Below are 19,214 nucleotides of genomic sequence, written 5' to 3'. Positions count from 1 at the left end.
CACACACACACACACACACACACACAGTATGCTTATGTATATAATAAACTGGAAAATTATTTCTGACCTCTTTTTTCCCCTTCTTGCTCTAGTATTACTTTTATGACCCCTCTGGTTCCATACTTTGTACTTTCATTTTTTAAAAATCGATTTATTATTTCTTTAACTAGACCGAGCAGATCCTGAACAATCACTTAACCAGTAATGGAAGCTGGTACCTATTAAAGCTTCATGATAAAAATTATTCTTTATTATTTTTATATCCAGATATTACATTTGAGGGATAAGTTAATGTGAAATTGTAATATAGTAATTAGTGATTGACAACATTTATACATACAAACTTTAAAGATGTGAAAGTTTCTATGTGTGTGTTTGCCAATATGATCTTAGAGACAACTAGATTACTGTTTATTCAAAGATAAAGCTCTTCTCCTTCTCTTATTTGTGTCCTCATCATCAACATTTGCCGATGATAAGGGGCTAGAAAATGAATGAAAAGCTTGCTCAGTTTTAAAATATTTTTGCCATGTTAAGCAGTCTTGGTGGTACGATTATGCACTCAGCTGCTATCCTAATGGTTGGTAGTTTGAACTCAATGGCTCCATGGGAGAAAATTCTGGTGATCTGTCTTCATAGAACTACAGCCTAGAGAATTCTATGGGGCAGTTCTACTGTGTCAGATGGGGTTAAAATGAGTTGATAATGACTTGATGATACTTATCAATGATAATTTGTATACTTAATAACCTCTTCAAAATAGGTTAGTGATTAAACCGCCTTCATTTTTGGCTACTGATTTTGCTCCCAACTATTTTGCTTCCCGTTTTCTCAGCCTTGTGAGTTTTTAAAGAACCCTGTCTGGTAAGGCTTATATTAGAGAGTCTAGAATGAAATCTGTTCTAATGTGAGAAAGTAATACAGTGAGATCTTGAACTCTGACTAGTAGAGGTTAAAGGATGGAAAAATGTTAAAGACTCTCAGTTATTCTGATGAAGCCACACATTCAAGTTTGAGTAGCAGTCCAACATAAACAAGACAGGAAGGGAGTAACACAGGAGCTCCAGTCCTTCATCAAAAGTCTGGCGTCTGATGGAGCTGTTAACATGTCAAGTACACACACCTTGAAATAGCTGTTTCATTGCCTTCTGGCCAGCTGACACTACAAGCATGGACTAGAGCATAAAATGTCCTTCTAATCCTTCCAAATGTCTCATTTTCTCCATGATTTTTTAAAAAAGTACATTAGATGCTAATCAAATGAGAATATATGAGAAATGAGGGAGGAATTGAAAGGGTTTCAAATTAAGTAACTTGGACAAACATTTCTAATGTAATTGTTTCCTAATTTAGTTTTTCATATTCATTTTGCTATGAGATAAACGATGTCAGCTTGAAAAGTGTGCAAAAGTAAGGGAAAGCCAGAATTGGTGAGGTTTGCAAATAGAAGTGCTACGGAATATAAATAATGCCAGGATGCCGTAGTAAGCTCACTTCCTTAGACGTTAGCATGGTGATACTTCTTCTGGCTTATTTGGACATGTCACCAGGAACAATCATTCGCTAGAAAAGGACATCATGCTCAGTAAAGTACAAGGCCAAGTAAAGGAGGAAAATCCTCAATATGTTGAATTGACGTGTTAGCTGAAACAACAAACTCAGACATATCTATGACCCTGAAGATGGTGAGAACTACTGTTTGTTCTATTATACATATAGCTGTCATGAGTCAGAGTTGAGTCAGCGGCAAGTGACACAGCTGTATGTACATCAAAGTCAAAGTGAAACCAGTGAGATTGTTGCAAGGATGGAAGAGCTTTCCCTTTCTATTTGTGGCTTGCCCTTGCTTCATATATTTTAAAAGAATGATTTCTTTGCCATGACCTACTTTAGGTCCTGGTGAAGCAGATGTCATAAAAGACAGCCAGGCATCCTGCTCTCAAGGAGCTTACAGTAGAGGAGGAGAAAACAACACATACATCAATATGTAAATAAGAAAGAAACCATCAGGAATGGTTATGTGCTATGCAGTAATTAAAAGAAGATGATCTCTTGAAGAATGTGGCTGGGTGGCTGCATTAGATGGGGTAGGTGGTCATATCAAGCTGAAATCTGAAGGACAAGAAAAAGTCAGCCATGGAAAGCAAAGCATTCCAGGGAGTACAGCATTCTAGACAAGAGAAAAATTTGTCCTTAAATTTGTGTTTTGGGATGTGGGGAGATCTCCAAAGAACTTACAAATGTAGAAAGCCTGGGACAGTCACATCACTAACAGAGTGACCCATGTTTTTGTTATTCTCTTCTTCCCTAAACACATCACTTCACATTCATCACATATAATGAGACAATGTTTCATTCATTCTTTACACTGTCATTTTGCTTATTATTATGAAGGAACAACTTCATTTTTGGTCTGAGATGACACTTCAGAGCTACAGTTCATTAGTGTGTTTCTTTAGAATAGGTTTGCAGAAGCAACTGGACACCTAAAAGGGTAAGAACGACAGGAGAAGGAGAAGCAAAGGTAGTGAAATAGAAATATTTTAAAGAGAAGCTCTGAGCCTACAATGAATTTACCCTTTCAAGGTAGAAAAGAATTTTTTTTTAGTTGGTTGGTGGGGAAAGGAGAAAGGAGTAGGGAAAATATGAGTAAAACTCATGACTAGCTTAGCTATAACTTTAGCACAAACTTTTTTTGGTTTAAGATTTCATTATTATTTCCCCACACAAAGAACATAGCCTTTTATGATGGTGTATATATTTTCAGCAGCAACTGGCATGTAAAAATAATTTTATCTGCTGACCTGTCCTGCTTCTGGATACGAGAACTATTCATTGTTTGCCCTTCAGTAATTTCCCTTTTGAGTTCTCAACTTCCTTCTTCATTCACAGACTTACATTTTATACCCCTCCCACAAGATACAGAAAGAATATTAAAAAGGAAGAAATCAATGGGATTTATAAAGATCATGTTGTTATCTCAAAATTGTGTGATATAAATTAGGAGGTGAACACAGTAGAGAAACATGCTTTTTTATATGTTTTTTTTTTTCCTAAACATGCTCTGCAAACTCCCTTGTAAATTTGGCATTCACAAGTTTCCCTGGAGGGTTTATATCTGGAGACCCCAGGCATATCCATGCATTTGAAGAATTAAGTTTTAGTATGAATAATGAGGAACATGATATTTTAACCTACTGACATATAATAGAGTGCTATTGGGTCTCTGATTAAGGCATGTAGCTCCTAACCAAGCTACCTCCTGCTCTGTGGGAGCAGATTTACAACCTTGGGAGCCCTGTGGAATAGTTCCATTCTCTCCTTCATTTGAGTTGGAGTTAACTCAATGGTAATGAATTTTTTATTTATTAGCACATTAAGTCATACATTTTTTATCTTCAGGCACCATTTGTAATGTGAGGGGAGCATTGGACTTACTTGGTACACTTACAATAAGGAAAAGATTATGACTAATGGCTACAAGAGTAATGTTTTCTTGTGACAAAAATATGATTTAATCAACATGTTGCTTCTTTTGTATTTTCATAGTTTATGCATGTCAGACCCTGAATAACATGATGGACTTTCCTTTATTAAGGCTTTCTTGTCTAGTTTGTAATCCCAGTGTAAGTAGTAAGGTATTTCTCAAATCCAATTTCCAGGGCATGAAACCCTCTGTAGCCATGTTGATTCTGACTCATAATGACTTTCAATCAGGTTTATGAGGCTTTAAGTATTTACTTGGGGGATTGCTCATCTTTCTCCTAAGGATTGGCTTGTGGATTCGAACCACTGACTTCTCAGTTGGCAGCCCATTATGTTATACACTATAGTAGCAGAGTTCTCACATTTACCAAATGGCCAACATTTAGTCATTCATAGCCTTTCCTTAAGAAGCTTGAGTGCTGGGCCGCTAACACAAAAGTTGGCAGTTTAAACTCTCCAAGCATTTCTTTGGAAAATTTGATCTCATTGAGTTGACAGCCAAGAAAAGCCTATGGGCCAACTCTGTGCTGTCGAATGAGGTTACCAGGAGTTAGAACTGACAGCATCCAACAACAACAGGCCTTATATAAGGAAGCGTGTCAAATAAGATAGTGACTACAAAGATAAGGGGAGATAAAGAAGTGGAAATGGATACTTCCATAATATTGAAACTCAGGCCCATGGCAGGTATGATTGACCCACCTGCAGGTCCAAGCTGGTTACAGTATTATTGGTTAGGAACTTACTGGTTACTCAAGGATGGGGGCTGAGCTTTGCCAGTGAATAAGAGCTCCTGGCATTTGTGTCTTTCTTCCTGTAATCACTACTGAAGTTTTCCGGGGAAAAAATGCAGTGTGATTTTTCTTTGGAAAATGACTTCTTTTGAGAAATCTGTCTGATCAAACACCATATTCAAATTAATGTATCAGTGGGCTCTACGTTTTAATTCCTTTTACTTACTCTCTTCTACTTCCTAGTCGTTTTACTGCAAGTCATATATAAAATACCATACGGCACGAAAACAGAAGTCTCTTTTTTCATAAAAAAGGAATAATACCATAGAATTAAAAATTATCAAACCATTATTTTTTTTCACTGCAAACCAAGAGGAAAACTGGGGGAAAAATGTATGAAAAAATAAAAAGATGTTTGCCAAAAATTACTTGTGGTTGTTAGGAGCTGTCAAACAGACTATGAGTTATAGCAACTCTATGAACAAGGCACTGAAACCTTGCCACATCCTGCCCATCATCATGACTGCTGCCGTGCTGGAGCCGTTATTGCCGTGAAGTCAGTCATTCGTGTCAAGAACATAGGTACAGCCTCACCTAATATGTAGCCCTTGTGGAAATCAGATTCAAACAAGTCAACCGGAAGAGAATCTGGGAGACACTTAGAGGAATGGACTGTGTACAGGACCTTCAATGGGCCTTTGAGAACTTACTTAGAGGTCTTAGCTGGGGAGCACAGCTAGGTGACCGAAGGATAGTCTTCTATTGTGCAGGCGATCGTCTTAAGCCCAGTGTTTAGGTTCTGAAGGGAGGCACATGCAGCAGTGAAGGAGGAAGGGGACACCTGCCTGGCCAGCGAGGTCAAGCGAGTCAACTGTGAGGTCACAGGGAAATGCTGTTTACCTCCAAACTGTGTTTCCTGTGACACTGAGAAATCATTGTTAACTTTGTATAGGAATGTGAGCAGGATGCATATTTTTGGAGATATACTGAAGTGTGTGGGATGGGATGACATAACGTCTGAGGATAGTTTTCAAATTCTTTAGAAAACAAAATAGGTGAAGCAAGTATGATAAAGACTTGATAATGGTAGGGATATTGGATTGTGGTTACATAAAGGGTCATCATACATCTCTTCTTTCCTTTGTGTATGTTTTCAATTTTTCAGTAGACACAATGTGTAGTTAACAACATGATAGGGCAACATGAAAAAGTTAAGTATATGGATTTAAATGGAAGAATCTACCACCCCCCTCCTCAAAAAATTGTGCTTACACTACTCATCCTCTTCATACTCACTAAATGGTTGTCTTTTGGGCTGTAGATGTGCCCCCACCTATCACAGACACTAACATCACTATAAAGCAGCACTCAAGACTGAAGAGCTGTTGAAACTCCCGAGATAAGAAGGGCTGTAAATGCCTGTTAACAGCTCCTAATGTTTGCTCTCCTGTGATTTATATCCAATTAATGATGACCATTATGGGAGATACACTTCACTTAATCAGGAGCACAGTCAAGTTCTAGTCATTAAACACATTTTCCCTTCTTCCCCAGGAGAGCAAGGCCCTTATTTCATTAAAGGTACTGCAAATACATATTCAAAACGCAAAGATGAAAGCAGTCAGCAGGCACAATTAATTTTATGGGCCGGGGGAGGGGGTGTCCAAGAGCGTAAATCTCTTTAAAGGCTGCCACTTTCTGGCTTATGTCACCTGTGCAGCCTCTCAGTGGAGCTCAAACATAGGTATTAAACATCCAACCTCAAGTTTCACACTGTGACGTTGGAGCCCTACTGCTGGAGAAGAGTTGTGGATAGAATGCAAAGTAGGATACAATGAAGTATGAAGGTTTTTCATACTGCAACATAAAATTAGCCAGAAAAGAAATTTTTGTATAGTCTCCTAGCTATCAGTGAATTGAAGGAAGTTTTTCTACAGGCTATTTGATTTGGTTAGTCTAATGTGCTCATAAAGGGAGCTCTGGTGGCCTAGTGGATAAGGAGTTTGGTCGCCAACCCAAAGGCAGATGGGTTGAGTATACCAGTTGCCCTATGAGAAAAAGATAGTCTCATCCCAGGCGATTTATAGCTCCTGGAGAGTCATTTATGAGTCAATTCTAACTTGACAACAATGAGTTTGAGAATTTTTAAAATATGCTTATGATCTTACACAAGGAACATTAAGGTGATAGACAAATGTAAGATATTTTTTTATTTGAATACCCTCAAAATTCTAACATTTCCAACCCAGAGAGGAGAGAATAGCTTATTTGGTATACCAGTGAAATAAAGAACTCCTATCTTAAAGAAATCCTTCCTGCCCCAAATAAAAATCATCACATAACATGGGAAAATATCAGGGGCTTTCCTAGATCTTAGGGAATTTATTGCCACGGAAATGTGAACTTGAAGAGTATACATACATTCTATATGCCTCTTAGATTTCCTCTTCTTTCCATCAAGGCAGTAATTCAAGTTCTGCTATTCTGTGATAGGACCTTTTGCCTTAATTTATTCCTGCCTCACTCTGACATTGTAATGGCTCCATTCATAACAACTCTGTGCTGTGTGGTGCCAATAGAAACAACTCATGCAAGGTTTATCATCCTAAGAAAATAATGGAAATCAAATGTGAAAGTGGTATTCATGGAAATATGCAATTCCACGGGATTCCAAGGCCAAGTAGGTTCTCTTGTGAAGGGAGTGCTTTTCAACAAGCTGGGCTACTATCTTCAGTTTCATTCTTCTTTCCAGGTTGGGCACACAGCATTTCCATCCCTAATTTTTAGTCTTCTCCAGCTAATCTGGATCAGATCACCATTCTGATAGTTTAAATTCAAAGTGAACCCTTTCTCCTCACTGATGGGGAGATCTCCCCACAGTCCTAGCTGGTTAAAGCAACTTAGCAAAGAGCAACTTAAACTCCGTTTCTAATTTGCCTTCTTCATTTTCCAACAGCTCTTGCATTTTGAAGTATCTCTCATTGGCAGCAAGATTACAGAAGCCAAGAATGACTTGCTTACAGCAGGGGCAACTTGCCACAGAGTGGAGTCCAGGCAAAAAAAAAACAAACAAAAACCAAAAATTTTATCTGACCAGAGAGGAAATTTAGCAGGGGTATGGAAAGTATTATAAAACCATGAAAAAATACTCACAGTTTTGGTTTGGCAAGCAGAGGTGGTGGCTCCTTAGTGGGTGAAAGCAGGACAGCTGGTGTTGGAAGAGATTTATTGTTGTTAGCCTTGCCATTAATCAGTCCGTTTACTCCATGCTTGGGATGGACTCCATTAGCTTCCCTCTCAGCTGAATTGAATTGCATTTGAAGGGCTGCCATGCTAAGTCCTAAGTCAGGGCTGTTCACCTGCTGGATCTCAGATGGTTTCTTTGAAGCCAACTCAAAAGAACTTGTCTCCAGGATTGGAGGGGGAGGTGGAAAGTGTTGGAAGTGATCATTGTTGGACTCTCCCATTGAGTCATAGTTACAGTTTTCGCTGTTGGCTAAGGAAAGAGAAAGGGGGGGGGGAGGAATAGTAAGATGCTACTGGTTCAACAAATTATTTTCACACTGTAATAGATCTTCTGAAAATCCCCAGTGCCCTGTTAAGTTGCTTAAAGAAAAAGTTGCTACCGTTTGATGCAGAAGCAAAGATAGCCAGAGGTTTTGGTTCTTCCAAACTTGTTTTCAGCAGCTGCTACCTATCTAATGTCTTGCTTAGGAACACGCTTTGGAAAACCAGCTTCTGGTTAATTGACAAACTTCAGCCAGGAACAAAAGACAGAACTTGGTTTTGGTGGGCTTTTTAAAAACGATAATGTAAACAATATCAGTAAGGCTTTGTATGCTCAGATTTTACATTTTTGAATTCAAATGAATGTTCTGTTCTACCTATGCCTTTCTGATCTTGGCTCAAGCTATAAAAGTTTTACATTGCAGGCGGTGGATAGTTGCTCTATTTTTAAAATAAGGAAGTTAATATTTTAATCCAGGAAGAACATTTTATGAGCTCATAGAAAGTCTTTTTTTCCGCTTTCCCTGTCAGCTGGTTACCACCACTGTCCACGCCATGCAAAGGATGGTTACTGGTTCTCGTCAACAGACTGAATTATTTTGAGATCCTGTAATTTTTGTATTCCTCATCTTGCACAGGGCCAGTAGGGTTCCTGGCATGCACTTAGAAATGCTTATTGTGGAAAAGAGAAAGCACAAAAATGTTTATTATGCTTGGCCAGTAGCCAAGTGACTCTGGATGAGATAGAGGAAGTGGGAAAGACGACATACCAGTTTGTGCCACACAGACTTCTGAAGTCTAGGATTCCAGCCTTGTCTGATTAGAGCTCACCTGCTATGGTCATTTCATGGAACTGACTTCATTCAATACAACTCGAAGTCAGAATGCTAGGCTCTTTCTCATTCTGTAGCTCCATTCATACCACTACTAGAATTTCCTTTGAGCACTGAACATACTCATGACGATCAAGTGTTTCCCCACTAAGGTGAACCTGACATTTCTTTCTTAAGTTGGAAGGAAAACCTTTTCTAATTCCCTCTGTAAAATTCGTGAGCCAGTTTTGGTTGTGCCTCTGCTGCCACCTAGCACCAAGTTTTCGCTTCTCAAAGAATTTCAGTGTCATTTCTACTCTCTAAAATCATGTAGAAAACAGAGAACATCTACTGAGTCCCTTCTGTGTGTTCAGTGTGACAACTGGGCCAGAGAGATAATTTCAAAATAACTGTAAAGTGCCTAACAGAGGTCAGGCCATTCCAGTACACCAACGTGTGAGTAGAAAATAATAACGACAGTAAGCACAGAAAAACAAAGGTGAACACAGGCTTACAGGCCTTTTCCACTACAAGTTTCCAACCAAGCTTAAAACATATCCAGATACTTTTGAATACTGGTTTTAATAGGGTTATAGATTATTTTCCAAATTAGTTATAGTCAATTATCAATGGAACATGATTTGGAAGCACGTTACAATTTCCCCAAATTACAGTAGGTTGCTCTCTATAGCTTTTTTCAGACACCGAGGTGGTGGGTTAGGCAGTGATTTATTTGTACAAGTGTTTCCGGGTCTTGTGAGTTGGCAGTCTTGGGAACAATGCCAGCACCTCCAATTGAGAGGTGGCCTTCTGCTGGGAATGTGATTCTGTGCTAACACGAGGAGGTTGGAAAATGTCTCCGTTGTTTTCCACCATCAAGATGACGTGATTTAAAAAATAGTCCCCCATGTGTTTTGTGGCAACATTAACATGACCTTTTGTTTTGTTTTCCTTCTTCACTTTCACTCCCTCTCACCCTCCTCCCTTGAAGCCTTTTGTTTCCTGATGAAACATAAATTGGTAGGCTAAGTCCAAGAGCAGCAGCAAGCATTCTTGGAGTCTGAGCACACGTCTTGGGACAGTTCCTTTGTGCTGTGGCAAACCACACGGTAGTGCAGGGGAGAAAACCTTCCTCACTGCGACTCCTCACATACCTGAGGTGACCACCAACTGGGCAGTGCTGGTGACTGATCCATATTCATTTCTTGCAGAGCATGTAAAGATCCCTGCATCCTCAGGGAAAGTTTCTGCAATTACTAGGGTGCAAATCTCCTCTGAAAGAGAAAAAGAAACATTAATTCATCAACATGAAGTCAAGAAGAAGTCACTTTCAAGAAAGTCAGACATCAGGCTTAAGAAATTGGGAAAATTAAACTCTTAAATTCACTGTTGTGGAGAGAAAACGGACTCAAAACTAGCCTACGAGTTTTTTGTTTTTTTTTTTTTTTCCAGAAACTTTCAGAAACTGTAAACTTCATGGGAGGAGATGGCTCATCTTCCCCCCCCCCCCTTGGAGCAACTGGTGGATTTGAACTGACCACCATTGGGCTGGCAGCACAGCTTCCTATCCACAAAGCTACCTGAATTCTTAATTCCCTTAATAAGGTAATGATACTTCCAGAATTGCTTTACAAGAGTGTACAAAACAACATCTCATTACATTGAATTTAGCCATCCATTTAAGAAAAAGCTTAGGAGTCTGACCCCATCTTTCTTGATACTTCAAACAAGTGTAGTCTGAGTTTTCCCAGCTATACAATAGATATGATGCCTACTTTGTCTGACATACTTCGGGCATGTTGCAAGGAAGAATCAGTCCTTGGAGAAGGACATCATGTTTGGGAGGATGGAGGGACAGTGCAAGACAGGAAGATCCTTAATGAGATGGATCAAATCAGTGACTGGGAGTAATGCGAGTAGGTGTGTCAGAGGTTGGCACAGGATAGAGCAGGGTTTAGGGCTCTTGTACATGGGGTTGCTATGAGTCGCAAGCAACTCGCTGGCATATAACAACAACAACAACAACAACAACAACAACAACAAAAGGATACTATGTTAATAATGTAAGAGGCTTGTTACATGTATAATTCTGCACCTGCCGTTCAGCAGATTTCCCGTCTGCATTCCTCCTTCCCTGCTTTAGTTTAGTTAATTGTATGTGCAAGTTCTTCCTCGACAGTATAATTGCTTTTTGGTTCTACTCAACTTAAAATCAGTTAGAATGGAAAATTAAGCTTCTGTAACATGTTGTGAATGTAAAAGACCTATAGACAATTATTATGGAGGATACTTTCAGCTTTGTGTGTGGTGAATGTTTTGGCAGCATGGGATAGTGTGAAAAAGGCAGGCTCTAGAACCAGCTCCCAGGACTTGTTGGGCTGAGGTTCTGACATAATATGGGCTGTGTAACCTAGTCAATCTCCCTGACCTTCAAAACTTTTACCTGTAAAATTAATTGTGCCAACCTGAAAGGCATGATGATAACATGCATGAGGTATGGTTCTAAGCACTTAATATAGATTTAGATTTAGTCCTCAAATCAACCCATTTAAGTATGAACGTTTACTATTATTAGCTCCTCTGTGGAAATTAGAGTCAATTAGGATCTCCCTGAGAGAAAGATGGACAATCTTCTCTCCTGTGATTTATAGCTCAGAAATCCTCATAGGTCATTTACAGCTATGAGTCAGTTCTGACTCAAAGGCAATAAATAAGTGAGTATGTGAGTTGTTGATACAGAATTACTGGGTAATATATCATTTTAGATTATCAAGAAATAGGATCCATATATGTCACTTCATTTTTCCCCCCTTATGTACTACATTCTTGAGATTTAGTCCTCATTTCTGATGATGTTGACAATGATCAGTTTAACAGACTGCTTGAGATTTGGTTAAAAATTAAAAGCTTATGGTTTCTTTTGGGCCACAAGATTATGTTCTTAGAAAAAGATCTGGAGACCACAGTGGATACAAGCTTTTGCTATTTAAACAATACTGTACTGCTCTCAGACCAACTTGCTCTTTGAACTATTAAAACAAACGTAAACCTCCAAGTCTTTAAAAGAAACCTTATTGTTTCAGTACATATTCAATTTAACACTTAAATACGGCAAGAAAAAAGTAGAGCTTAATGTAGAACACATGAAAAAATAGAGATTGTTAAAGATGAATGAAATAAATTGGACTATTTTGTAAAAAATAAAGGGCAATGAAACATATTATGTATACAGCCTTTAAATGTTAATTGGTTACTTATTTTAAATAAAACACTGTGAGAGGTCACTGTAAAGACAGAAAAATGAATATGGGGAAAAAATGGTACAGTCTGTCTCCACCCTTCTTGAAGAACAAGAAGAAATGGTCTAAAATTGAAGCAAAGACTAAAGAAGGTAGATTAAATGAAAGGGAGGATTTCTTAATTAAAGGTTTAAGACACTGAGAAATTTTTTTGAGATAAAATCTGAAACCTCCTTCTGTAAACTGCTTTTACAAATTTTTGGAGTTAATCCATTTACTTGTTAAGGATTTTTAAAGAGTGTCTATAATACTTTATGTCCTTCCTGTATAAATAACTCATGGGCTCTGCCCTGAAGTTGACTGTAACCTTGAAGAGATAGAACATGTCTGCTTGCAAACAAATGGACTGGAAAATCCTCAGATCTATTCCAACTCCACAAGTTCACTCCCTTTATTAAGACTCACATTCTAAAAATATATTTTAGCATTTTTCCTTCCCTCTTTCCTTTAACATTATGCTGTTTTGGAAAGGTATCCAACAGAAGTAATATTTTGAAAGAAGAATTTTTGAATATTGATCAGAAAGAAGAGAAAATGCAATGCTGCATTAAGATTTTTAGAGAAAAATTTCTGGTATTTATGCTTAGTTCAGAGGGGAGCTCTGGTGGCCTAGTGGCAAGAAGCTGCACTGCAATCCCAGAGACGCATGGTTCGAATCCACCAGATGCTCTGCCGGGAAAGGAGGGACAATCTCCTCCTGTACCAGTCAGATCTGATCTGACGGTACACAGACACACATACACACACACACAAAAAAAAAAAAAAGAAAGAAATTGAAGATATAGTTGACTATGCAGCACTTTCAACACAATCAACACCCTTGGTACTAGCAGTCAGGAGATCAGGAGACACCTTTCATTGGGAAAGTTTGTCAGGGACCTCTCGAAATTTCTGAGGCGCAATGATGTCAGTTTGAAGACTAAGGTGTGCCTGATTCAGGCCAAGGTCTCTTCAGTCACTTACTATGTGTCTGAGAGCTCGACAATGGATGAGAATTGACAGAAGAATGAACAGTTTATGCCTCTGAATCATGGGGCTGGAGAAGAGCACTGAATATCCCATGCACTTCCAAATGAATAGATATGTCTTGGAAAAAGTGCAGCCAGAGAACTGCTTGGAGATAGGAATGATGAAGTTGTGTCTCACATATTTTCCACATGTTCCCAGGAGAGGCTATTGCTTGGAAAAAGAAATTATGCTAGAAAAGGTGGAGGAGAATCAAAGGAGAGAGGTAGATCCTCAAAGAAATAAGACTGACACTGTGACTGCCACAATGGACTCAAGTATGTCAGAGACGATGGGGAAAGCACATGATAGGACAAGGTTCAGATCTGTTGTTCATATAGTCACTATGAGTCGTATTCGACATAATGGCACCTAACAAAAATAGCAACAACAATATACAACATTTAAAAAAAATTAATCCATGGGGAGCTCTGGTGGCCTAGTGGCAAGGAGCTGCAACTACAATCCCAGAGGCACAAGGTTCGAATCCACCAGATGCTCTGCCGGGAAAAGGAGGAACAATCAGTCAGATCTGATTTGACAGTACACTCACACAAAAATAAGAAAATTGAAAATTAAAAAAAAAAGAGTGGATATAATAAAATAATTGTGTTGGTTTTTATTTGATGGGCCATAACAAAAACAACCTATTTATTATGACAGTTTTCTTTACTTTCATCCGACTCCTCTGAATAGTTTTGCAATCTTTCCTACAGAAGCAATTAATAAATAGCAGGACTTGTATTTTGTGCTATGTTAAAAATTTCTATAACGTTTAAATTTGAATTTAGAGTGCAGACTTAAGACATTTAAGCTGATAACTACAATAAAAACTTACTTTAAAGAGACAATGGAATGATCTAGTAATATAAATGAATAGATCGTTTGAGCCTATACATAGATTTGTGCTTTCCCCCCAGTTTGTACATCATCCCTAAAAAAAACACAAAAATATACAGCAACTTAAAGAGAGTCAATGTCTTACAATTGAATGCTGACATCCTTGAAGGTCTTCATGAGAACTATATTTGTTGAGAAGTATACTGATGAGAAGTATACTTGTTTTTCTAGTAAAATAATTCTTTTTTTTTTAATTGATGGTATCACTGAAGATTTCCTGTGATACAAATATTAATGAAAAGTATTGGCTAACTACAAGTTGAGCTTTAAGCTCTTTCTTTCTTTGTTCTTTAAAACTTTAATAAAATCTCAGAATAAAGTTTTGTGGGGGCTTTTTTAAAAAAAAAAATTAAAGTTTACAGAGACTTTGGATTTCCGTTCATGTATTGTTGCACACTTTCCTCCTTGCCCACTCCTCCCCCCCCCCCCCGGTTTGCTTTTCTCTTTGAAAAGTAAAGAGAAAGAAAAAAATCTTTCATTGTTATACAATCCCCTTCCCCCAGTCCACTCCACTATGCACCTTTCATTCTGGACTCTTGTAATGAAAATAATACCTAATCATAGATTTCTGCTAAACAGTTCTCTCCTTCATCTGTTTCAATGCAGTATACATTTTTTATCCCCTCTTAGATTCCCCCCAACTCCGACCGATGTCAGATCCACTTTACAACAGTGGTACTATGCGGTATTAGTCTTTTTGTGACTGAGATATTTAGCTCAGCATAATGTCCTCTAGGGTTATCCATTTTGTATAATATTTGAGGAGTTCCTTGTTTTTCAATGCAGCATAGTATTCCATTGTATAAATATATCAAAGCTTCTCTAGCCATCCATTTGTTGATGGGCACTTGGGTTGTTTCTAATTAAAGCATGTTTTGGGGTAATATGATGTGTTCATGCTGGTTGATGTTGCAGTTATTGTTGTTAGGTGCTATCAAGACGACCATGATTCATGACACCTCTATGAACTGTACCCTGCTCTGTCCTGTGCCATTCACATCAACTCTGATATACTTAAGCCCATTGTTACAGTCACTGTGTCAATCTATATTTTTGAAGATCTTCTTATCTTTCTGACTCACCTTACCAAGCATGATGTCCTTTTCCAAGGACTTGCCACTTCTTACAACATACTCAAAGTATGTAAGACAATCTTTCACCATCCTTGCCTCCAAGAAGCATCCTGCTTGCACTTTATCCAAGACATATTTGTTTGTTCTTTTGACAGTCCACGAAATATACAGTACTCTTCTTCAACACCATAACTCAAAGGCAAATAAGGATGTCAGGAAAAGAATTGACGCCTTTGAGCTGTGGTGTTGGAGAAGAGCACTGACCATCCCATGGACTATCAAGAGAACTAACAAATATGCCTTGGAGATGGTGCAGCCAGAGTGCTCTTTGGAGGCAAGAATAAGGAGGCTTTGCCACATAATTTGGACATATTGATAGAAGGTGCTTTTCCTTGGAGAGCTAGATGATGTTGGGGAAGGTGGAGGGTCTGTGAAGGAGAGGAAGACCTTCAACCAGGTAGATTGACATGGTGACTACTGAAATAGGCTCTTGTGTATAAGCAAGTGTGAGGATGGTGCAAGACAGGACTGGGTTCAGATCCTTTGTTGATAGGGTCACTATAAGTCATACTAGACTTGATGGCACCTAACAACCACAACAACAACAACAACAACAACAACAACAATCCTAATTCATTGTCCAACTTTCAAATGCATAGCAAGTAATTGAAAAGACCATGGATTGCCTTAAGCACACCTTAATCTTTAAGTTGACATTGTTGCTCTGCAGAACACTGGAGAGGTCCTCTATAGTAGATTTTACCAGTGGATATGCTTTTTGATTTCTTGACTACTGGTATTAAGTGTATTGACTGTGAATCCAAGTAAGATAAAATAGTTTACAATTACAATCCTTTCTCCAACTATCACGGTGTTGCCTATTGGTCTAGGGGTGGGGATTTTTGTTTTCTTAATGTGAAGATATAATCCATATTGCAGACTGTGTCATCTTTGATTTTCTACAGAAAGTGCTTCAGATCCTCAATTTCAGCAGGCAAGGTTTTGTCGTCATCTGCATAACACAGGTTATTATCTTCCTCTGATCCTGATGACATATTCTTTTTCATGAAATCCATCTTCCTGAATGATTTTCTTAGCATATATTGAATGTTGTTGTTATGTGTCATCGAGTTGCTTGCAACCCTATGTACGAGCACTAAACCCTCCTCTGTCCTGTGCCAATCTCACCATTTCCAACACACCTGCCCCAGTCACTGAATCAATCCACCTCATCGAGGTTCTTCCTCTCCTACGCTGTCCCTCCACCTTCTCAAGCATGATGTCCCTCTCCAAGGACCGGTCCCTACTTGCAACATGTCCAAAGTATGTCAGGCAAAGCTTCAGAATCTTTTCCTCCAAGGAGCAGCCTAGTTTCACCCTCTTCAGGATGAACCTGTTTGTTCTCTTAGCAGTCCATTGTATACACTCAATACTCTTCTCCAGCACCACAGCTCAAAAGCATCAATTCTCCTTCTATCATCCCTAGTCATTGTCCAGCTCCCTGATGCATAGCAAGTGATTGCAAAGACCATGGCATGTATCAGGTACACCTTAGTCTACAGACTGACATTCTTGCACTTCAGCACTTTAGAGAGGTCTCTAACCATAGACTTTCCCATTGCAATATGTCTTTTAATTTCCTGGCTGCTGGTTCCAAGAGTGTTGACTGTGGATCCAAGCAAACCAAAACTGTGAACAATCTCAATCTTTTCACCATCCATCATGATGCTACCAGTCAGCCTAGTGGTGAGAATCTTTGTTTTCTTGATGTTGAGCTTCAATTTATATTGAAGGCTGCAGTCCTTGACTTCTGCAGCAAACACTTCAGGCCCTCCTCAGTTTCAGCAAGCGGGGTTGTGTCATTTGCATAACCCAAATTGTTGATGAGTCTTCCTCCAATCCTGATGCCACATTTTCCCTCATACAGGCCAGCCTCCCAGATGATCTGTTCTGCATACAGGTTGAAAAGGTATGGAGACAGGACACATCCCTGGCGTACGCTCTTCCCAATTTTGAACCATGTAGTGTTTCCTTGCTCTGTTCTGACGACTGCCTCCTGGTCCAAGTACAGGTTTCACATAAGCACGATCAAGTGTTCTAGGATTCTCATTTCAATCAGAGTCAGCCACAGTTCGTTGTGGTCCACACAGTCAAAAGCCTTTTACATAGTCAATGAAAAACAGACATTCCTCTGGTACTCTCTGCTTCCAGCCAAGATCCATCTAACATTAAGCTATAATATCCCTAGTACCTTGGCCTCTTCTAAATCCAGACAGCACTTCTGGCAATTCTCTGTTGATGTGCCATTCCAGTAATTTTTTGATAACCTTCAGCAGAATCTTCACGGCCTGTAATGTTAATGATATTGTTTGATAATTTCCACACTCTGTTGCGTCACCTTTTTTTGGAACGGGAACAAATACAGATCTCTTCCAGTTAGTTGATCAGGTGGTTGTCTTCCAGATTTATTGACACAACTTGGTGAGCACATCCAGGGCAGCATCTGTTTGCTGAAATATGTTAGTTGGTATATCGTCAATTCCCTGGGCCTTGTTTTCTGCCAATTCTTTCAAGGCAGCTTGAACTTCTTCCTTCAACACCACCGTCTCTTGCTCATATGTTGTTTCATGAAATTCTTCTCTGTCCACCAATTCTTTTTGATACTGTATACTCTTTCCATCTTCTTTTATTGCTTCCTGGATTGTTTTATATTCAGTGTGTGTGTGTGTGTGTGTGTGTGTGTGTGTGTGTGCACACACACACACGCACACATAATTTTTTAGTTAATGGTAACTGGCTTGTGGAAGATCATTTCAGGTCTCACCATGGAGTAACACAGATTTCATGATCACAATCTATTTTCAGAAGTTTCATTTGGTGTACCCACTTTGATTTTATATGGCTAACACTCTACAGCAATTTGAGTTTGCAGTGTTTTCCATAGACAGAGATGAAAACCAGTTTGGCTCAGCATTTTTACTTCCAGTTCACTCATTCACTCATTGCTTACTTCTTACTGTCAGTTCTGAATCATAGCTACACTCCATTGGGCTTCTCAGGTGGCAACTCTTAAAGAGAGAAGATTGTCCATCTTTCTCCCACAAAGCAGCCAGAAGATTTAAAAGAGGGGTGATGCAGTCTTTTGGTTAACAGTGCAACACCCTATAAACTATGCTTCTTGTCATAACTATCAATGACTTTTAATTAGATTCAATAGCCATATTAAGAACAGCTATTTTTCTTTGGATACGGACACATTTAAAGTACACAGTTACTACCTGATTCAAATGTTCATTGAATAGAAGGAAAACAAGAGCACAACAAAAAGAACATGAGGTAATCCTCTTGTGTTTTTTGTCTGTACTGTACACAGCTCTTGGCTTTGTAATAGAAGAGGAGGCTACAATTCAAGTGTGGAAACAATTCAAGTCGGAGCTTAACATAAGATTAATCATTCGGAAAGTGAGGTCTATCTGGGAAGGTACTTGGGATCTGGGATTTTTAAATTGAATACATATGGTTACAGAATGAATTAGACGTGTATTTAACTGGAGACGGATATGTAAAACTTAGAATATTTTTGCTAAAAGGGATTTTAGTGACTGACTAGCCCAAATTCTCATTTCTTCAGGTAGATGAAGAATGAGTCTCTCAAGATCATGGTTAATTAATTTTAGAGATCTAATTCTTAAGCAGTCCAAACCATACTTGCAAGATTGGTTTTTGTGTTTTTGTTTGTTTGTTTGCTTGTTTTTGTTTTGTTTTTAAATTTAGGACACAAAACCTCTCTCTCTCTAGTTGTCCTGCATTTCTTTCTAATTTGGAACACAAGAAAGTAGACGTAAAATGGTGACAAAAGATTTATGTCTGGATCAAGAAGGAACTTCATTATGTGGAATATTTAATCACTCTCTTCATTGTCCAAATAATTCACTAGAAATTCACCTGTACAGGAGATAGGCTCTGTGTTTTGTTAAAAAAAAAAAAAGACCAAAACCCCAAACATATTAGAATCAGATATAAAGTGAATAAAAAAATACAATATTACAATGTTATAATAATGTATATTGTTGCTGTTGAACTGACTACAAGTCCTTTTATTGTTACGGCTATGTGCAATAGCTCACCTTCCAGCAGGGTTTCAGAAGCTGTAAATCTCATGGGAAGAGACTGCCCATCTTTCTCCCATGGTGCAGTTGGTGGATTGAAGCTGCCTACTTTTGGGTTAGCACTGAAACTCCTTACCTCTAGGCCACCAGAGCTCCCTATGAGTCATAGCATCTCTATGAATAACAGATCTTAACCTTGACCTATCCTACTTCTCCTCACTATGCTCAAACCACTGTTTCAGTCACTGTGGACATTACTGTGTATATCTATCTCTATCTCTATCTCTAT

General features: G+C 38.7%; 1 protein-coding gene across 1 annotated transcript in view; it reads right to left on the bottom strand.

Moving 5' to 3' along the window:
• The window catches only part of PALLD (palladin, cytoskeletal associated protein), a 672,347-nt gene that overhangs the window by 309,633 nt on the left and 343,500 nt on the right, over positions 1-19,214 (bottom strand). The window contains exons 8-9 of the mRNA XM_006896661.1: positions 9,694-9,813; positions 7,374-7,716 (exon numbers count right to left, since the gene is read on the bottom strand). Coding sequence (XP_006896723.1) covers positions 7,374-7,716; positions 9,694-9,813 — 463 coding nt within the window. The remainder of the gene's footprint in view (positions 1-7,373; positions 7,717-9,693; positions 9,814-19,214) is intronic.

This window comes from Elephantulus edwardii, unplaced genomic scaffold (genome assembly GCF_000299155.1).
Source record: "Elephantulus edwardii isolate Elephantulus edwardi_28Jun2011 unplaced genomic scaffold, EleEdw1.0 scaffold00188, whole genome shotgun sequence".
Classification (NCBI taxonomy): domain Eukaryota; kingdom Metazoa; phylum Chordata; class Mammalia; order Macroscelidea; family Macroscelididae; genus Elephantulus; species Elephantulus edwardii.
Note: the sequence above shows the minus strand (reverse complement) of the source record. Positions and strands in the feature narration are given on the sequence as shown.